Below are 6,000 nucleotides of genomic sequence, written 5' to 3' on the forward strand. Positions count from 1 at the left end.
AAGAGAGGTGATGCTCGAACACTTGCAGCAACAGCTCAAACGCGCACAGGATCGCATGAAAGTTCAGGCTGATCGACACCGTACAGACAAAGAGTTTGCTGTGGGGGATGCGGTGTTGCTCAAGTTGCAGCCCTTCATCCAATCGTCGGTGGCGCAACGGCCGCACCAGAAGCTCGCCTTCCGCTACTATGGCCCATACAGAGTGTTGGCTCGAGTCGGGGCAGTGGCATACAAACTTCAACTGCCTGCTTCCAGCCGTATCCACCCGGTGGTGCATGTCTCGCAACTGAAGAAGGCCATTGGAGCCACTGTGCTACTAAGTGCTGATCTTCCTCCAGATAACTCGATTTTGCAGGCAGAACATGTTCCGGAGCTGGTGCTTGACCACAAGATGGTGCGCGTGGCCGGCGACACCCGCCCTCGCATCCGGGTGCAATGGAACAACCTTTCCCCGTCGCTGTCAACATGGGAAGATCCAGTGGCACTGCAGCAGCGGTTTCCCTCTACGCCGCCTTGGGGACAAGTCGGCACACAAGCGGGGGGGGGGGGGGGGGGGGGATGTCACGACTGTCACGGCTACCCCACCGGCCACGACGACCCCACTGGCCAACCGAGCCACGACCGGACGGAGCTGACGGAATCAAGATGAGTGGAAAAGGGGAGGCCAGTGGGCCCGCGTAGTCAGGACGCGTTGCGTGTGTGGCCTGCGTGCCGCGGGTATTACTAGGCGTGGCTGAGAGAGAGAGAGAGTGGGTATCGAGAATTATTGTATCAACATTGATTAAGAGAAGCTGATCTTCTCCTCCGGCCTCCTTCGTCCTCCTTCCCCTCCTAACCTCTCCTCAGATCTAGATCGGGACCCTTACAGTTACATTCTTTGTAAGGCCCTGCTTGGAATGGGTGTAAATTACTACCCCTGTATTTATTTTACAGATGTACGTATAAATTACCAGTCACAGCTTGTTTTTTCCGCCTGGAAACGAAACGACCAGTCCAGCCGTGTATCGTAAACCAGCCGAATATGACCGGAAAGGGGAATCCAAGCGGGGCCTAAAGAATTTCTCAAAGCGAGTATCTTGCTTGAAAGGCAGAGAGATTCTAGACCGGAACAAGCAAAGGTACATCATGCATGGGAGTTGGATATTGCGAGAAATAGTTCGTTCTTCCCTGGTCTGCATAATAAACGTGCATGGCCCAAAACCATACAAATGCCCTGTTTACGAGGAAAACTGGGCTGAAAATCGCACAAGCAGAGGAACCTCGACGCCAACACCACACACACCACTGATTCCGGGGCCGCCGCCTCACCTACACGAACCAATCGGCACCAAAGCTGCACGACCCGGCCATTTGCAGGAACACCACGGAGGCTCCGTCAGAAGACCAAAATGTGGCCATTATTATTCCAGAGTAACTAATTCTTGAAGTAAAGTAAATTGCAATCATTAAGCACATCGGGGTGATTCAAAAGTAGATACGTAACCTTTTAGAGGTAGCAGTCTAGCAGAGTTCTGTATAGGCAGTAATGGTTGTGATCATTTGGCCATGGCAAAATTATAATGCAAAGTTTGAGCATTTTCCTAGACATTAGTACTACTTCACTAGAAACATACCCCCACGGTCAGAATACATAAAACTAATCTGCAGTGCAGCCAAGATAAGAGCCCAAGAGGGCAAGTCGGTGGCGCAACACACATGCATGCATGCATACGTTCGCTCACTACGTTCAGTGAACCTGAACTACGTATATCGTAGTTTTCTATTCATACGTCCTGGCCTGCCATACGTTGCAGTTGCACCTTGGGAGGGAGGGAGGGACCCCCCATTCCCATGCCGACATCGTTGACTTGTGCCCGGCCCCCTTGGTTCTCTAGTTCTAGGACTTTTTCTAGTCCCTAAGACTTTTTAAAAAAGACTCTCAAGGTGATGCTTCTAAGGATTTTTAGCAAAAAGTCTCAAAAAAGTCCCCCTTATTTGGTTTGCTAGGGACTTTTAGGGACTTTTTTTAGTCCCAACACAGAAAAGTTCCTGGAACCAAACACCCCCTAAATACTACTCCCATCTTATTCTTCTTTACATAAGAGGGCCAGCTGCATGTTCCCAAATTAGGACTGGGTCACTCACTCACTCACCCACCTGAGTAAATCACTGAGCTGCAGTGACGAACCAGTCGGCAACATGTGTCCCGCCACCAGATAGAACCATTCGATGCTCCTCGACAGCAACCGCACCACAGCCACAAACAGCAATGGCCACATGGTGATGCAGTGATGCCGATGCCGATGTAAGCGAGGCCACACATCCATCGGACGAAAATATCGGGGGCCGGAGGTACCGCAGGCAGCTGCGGCTAGCTTAGGCTAGCACAAGTTGCTGCCCGTGCCCGGTTGCTGGTGCAAGTGAGGAGGCGGACGGGACGGTGACATAGACATAGACATACATCCCCCCGGCCCCCGCCGTCGGCGACCTGCCAACCTTGCTGGCCTCGTCGTGCCTATAAGATAGCCGCCATGCGCTAGCTGCAGCAGGCAACCACGAGAGAGAGAGAGAGAGAGGCACACCCACACAACACAAGCAGCCACTGAGCATCCAAGGGTTGCAATGGCCGGCTGCGGAGAGAAGAGCGACGCCGGCGTTGGCCTGTACGCCGTGCTCGGCGTTGCGAGCGACTGCTCCGACGCGGAGCTGCGCAGCGCCTACAGGAAGCTGGCCATGGTCCGTTCGTCCACTACTTTCCTCCTCTGCTCTCCTATATATGCTTTGCTCTCTTTTCTGTTCTCTTCTGCTAGATGATATTTTTTTTCTCTGTTTTTTTGGCTCCTCTGTTTGACGTACTGTCTGGTTAAATTGGATAAATAAATGTGTTGGGTTACAGAAATGGCACCCGGACAAGTGCGGCAGCGGCAGCTCCGGCGGCTCGGAGGCCGCCAAGGCCAGGTTCCAGAAGATCCAGGCAGCATACGCTGGTAAGTTCATCTTCCTCTGGACGCCTGTTTAATTCCAACGTTGAGCTTCTTACCGTAGAATGTGAGGCTTTGCTGCAGTATACGTGTTCCCTTGTGGCTCTATGTATTTATGTACGCAAACGTACCCACGAGAAAGAGACGGCGAGAGCATAGAGAGAGGGTGACGTGGTTTGATGAACATGCATGCAGTTCTGTCGGACCCCAACAAGCGTATCCTCTACGACGTTGGAGCCTACGAGAGCGATGGCGATGACGAGGTGTGTTTATGTCTCTTCTTCCTTCAACAGTCCCTTTATATAAAATAATATACCGACGTACGTCCCTAGCTCCATTATATTGCCGGTGAGATTTTCATCAATTACGCAGGGTGCAGGAGAAATACTGGGAGACATCCTGGAGGCCATGAACCACACACCTCCACACGTACGGGACCGCTGCTCTGCTTATTGATATCATATCATGGAGGTTCTTACCGAGCAGAGCACTACTCTACTTATTTATTGTTCACCACCGTGCCATGCCATGCAGGAAGACGGCGAGAGCGAGAGCCTGGAGGACCTGCACAAGCAGTTCGAGGAGCTGTTCCTCAAACCGGACGCCTACGCGTACGCGCGCTCCTCCAAGTCCTCCTCGTCGTCGTCCAAGATAAGTGCCGGCAAGAAGTAGCTCCCAAGATGAATGATCTTCGCATGTGGAGATGGTCGTGTTGTTTCTAAAAGAAATGATCTTCGTACGTGGAGCTGCAGCTGGCTAATTTCATCCACGGCAGATGACTCTGAAGAAGAGCATCTCCGCGGAGGCGAAGAGAGGCAATCGCCAAGATTAATGTTGAGTCTTCAGCATAGAGCATAGCCTAGTCACTAAGAAGAATTTATTTAAGGTGGCATGCGGATGACACCTCTCGCCATCGCGTGGACTTTTCTACCTTGTGATTTGTACGGGAGTACTACTTTGCGTGAATTGAATAACATTTCTGTCATCTTTTCTTAAAAATAATATAAGCAATTATTTCAATTGGCCTCTGCTCAGAATATACTTTTGATACCTGAGTCCACTTGCCAAAACTAGGTCCGGAGACCGGGGATCAGGTAGCCATTTATGTTTACCAACAATATTGTTTCTTATACACCTAAATTATGCTAAAAAGTATACAAAATTCTATCAGCATACAAATTATCAAATTAAACTTTGCATACACGTTGAGAATATGTGTAGGTATTTGCAAAAAAATGTTTTTTCAAAACATTTAACATCACTAAAAAAAATCAAATCCCAGGCCCACAGCCGGTTCTCTGAAAAATTGTACTCCGTTCAGTTGGGTAATCCAAGGTGGGCGAAAACTAGCAACATCAAAAGGGAGGCATCATTTTGGGTCGCCGCCGGAGCTAAGAAACTAGGGTCCATCATGCCGGGAGTGATTCTTCCGTGTAATGTTAAGGGGTGTTTGTAACACAAACTCTATTCTCTCTTAATTAATATACGTGGCAAATCTTTTGCCCGTTAAAAAAAATTTATTGACCCACCTCAGCAGCCAGGGTCGTACCTAATTTTATGGTGTTTTGTATTATGCAAAAGAGCTCGTACATTGTAACTGAAGAAAAAAATTAACACACTCTCTTAACTCAATAACCATGACTCAAAAACCTCAATAGGTCCACGTCATTTATTTTAATAGCGCACCACATTTGTGTTGCTCCCGTGCTGCTCCTGCGCGGGCGGCCCGGGAGAAACCCTAGCCGCCGTCGCCGACAACTCCACCGTCCATCGTCCTTCTCCTCCCGCCGCCACCTGAGGGCGTCGCCGGGCAAAGCCCGTGCGGCGGCGGCGGCCGCGGGGGCGGATTCTTCCTCCTCTCGTCTGGGTGTGGCGGCGGGGACTCGCGCGCGATCTGTGGTGGCACACGGCGGCGGCGCGACCTGGCGGCAGGGACTCATGCACGATCTGTGGTGGCACACGGCGGCGGCGCGACCTGGCGGCAGGGACTCATGCACGATCTGTGGTGGCACACTGCGGCGGCGCGGAGGCGCGGATGGCTGCTCGTCCGGGGAATCTGCCGATGCTGTCCATGGGGCCTCCTACGATCTGGCTCCCTGGAGGTGGCGGTTACCTCGGCCGGCGGTCCCGTGGCTGTGACCGGGGGACGGTGGAGCGACGCGGAGGTGCTGGGCAGCGCAACCCCTCGCGACGGTGGCCTGGGCGTGTTGCCTTGCTCGGTCTGGGCAGTTCCTCTACTCCAGATCTAAGGCAGTGATGTGGGGCGACGGCGACCAGGCATGCGTCGACCTATGACGACGGGACAACGGCGTCTTGGGCACCCGATCTGGGCCCGGTTGGGCTTGGCTGCACACGTCATACTGTTCCGTCAACGGCATGCTACTCCTGGGATCAACCCGCAACACGAGGGCGTCGGGGGCTCCGGTCCTGGGCGTGGCGGTGGTGGCTACTTCCTTCGCCGGAGATGGTCGGCCTGAGGCTGGGTGGTTGGATCTTCAGATCCGTCATCTAGTCTCGGCTACGAGTTGGGTGTATAGAGTTGCCGGTGAAAACCGAGTCGATGGCGGGTGATGGCGGTGTTTTGCACCGTTACCTTGTTGAAGGCATCGTTGTGTAACTTATGTCAGACCCACTCGTCCTGCTTCGGGGGAAATCCTAGGATCTGGTCATCCAGATCGGACGATGGCGGTACTACGATGTCTTTTCTCTCTTAGGAGCATTGTTTGTGGAGCAACACTGGAAGACAGAAGGAGGAGGTGGAGCGGCTAAGTCTTGCACGGAGCTTCGGTGGAGATGTCAAGTCATGTCTGGCCTATAGGTGCTACGCTGTGTCATGCCTGGTCGGCAGGTGCTACACACGACAGATCTTCCAGACTCTTCGCGTCTGGATGGATGCGCGCAGGGCGGTGGCGCCGTGGTGGCGCCGACGGATGACTGGTCTGGCAAGGATGATGCGGATCTCTTTCCTGAAGATGGGTCAGCGGTCCGACGATGATGGCGGCTTCTAAAATGCACTAGTGAAAAAAGTGCCATCCACAAG

General features: G+C 52.6%; 1 protein-coding gene across 1 annotated transcript; it reads left to right on the forward strand.

Annotated features, from left to right (window-relative positions):
- Window positions 1–2,252: 2,252 nt before the first annotated feature.
- LOC123124371 (chaperone protein DnaJ) lies at window positions 2,253–3,980 on the forward strand. The gene is made up of 5 exons (XM_044544995.1): window positions 2,253–2,715; window positions 2,876–2,966; window positions 3,156–3,223; window positions 3,333–3,389; window positions 3,495–3,980. The coding sequence occupies exons 1-5, from the start codon at window positions 2,602–2,604 to the stop codon at window positions 3,630–3,632; spliced, it is 468 nt and encodes a 155-aa protein (XP_044400930.1). The 5' UTR covers window positions 2,253–2,601; the 3' UTR covers window positions 3,633–3,980.
- The last annotated feature ends 2,020 nt before the right edge of the window (window positions 3,981–6,000 follow it).

This window comes from Triticum aestivum, chromosome 5D (assembly GCF_018294505.1).
Source record: "Triticum aestivum cultivar Chinese Spring chromosome 5D, IWGSC CS RefSeq v2.1, whole genome shotgun sequence".
NCBI lineage: Eukaryota > Viridiplantae > Streptophyta > Magnoliopsida > Poales > Poaceae > Triticum > Triticum aestivum.

Bases quoted from the DNA above. Each gene is read 5' to 3' on its own strand.
- LOC123124371 (XM_044544995.1), top strand. From the start codon at position 2,602: ATGGCCGGCTGCGGAGAGAAGAGCGACGCCGGCGTTGGCCTGTACGCC. The intron at 2,967-3,155 runs GTAAGTTCATCT...ACATGCATGCAG, and splicing joins GATCCAGGCAGCATACGCTG to TTCTGTCGGACCCCAACAAG. The intron at 3,224-3,332 runs GTGTGTTTATGT...TCAATTACGCAG, and splicing joins AGAGCGATGGCGATGACGAG to GGTGCAGGAGAAATACTGGG.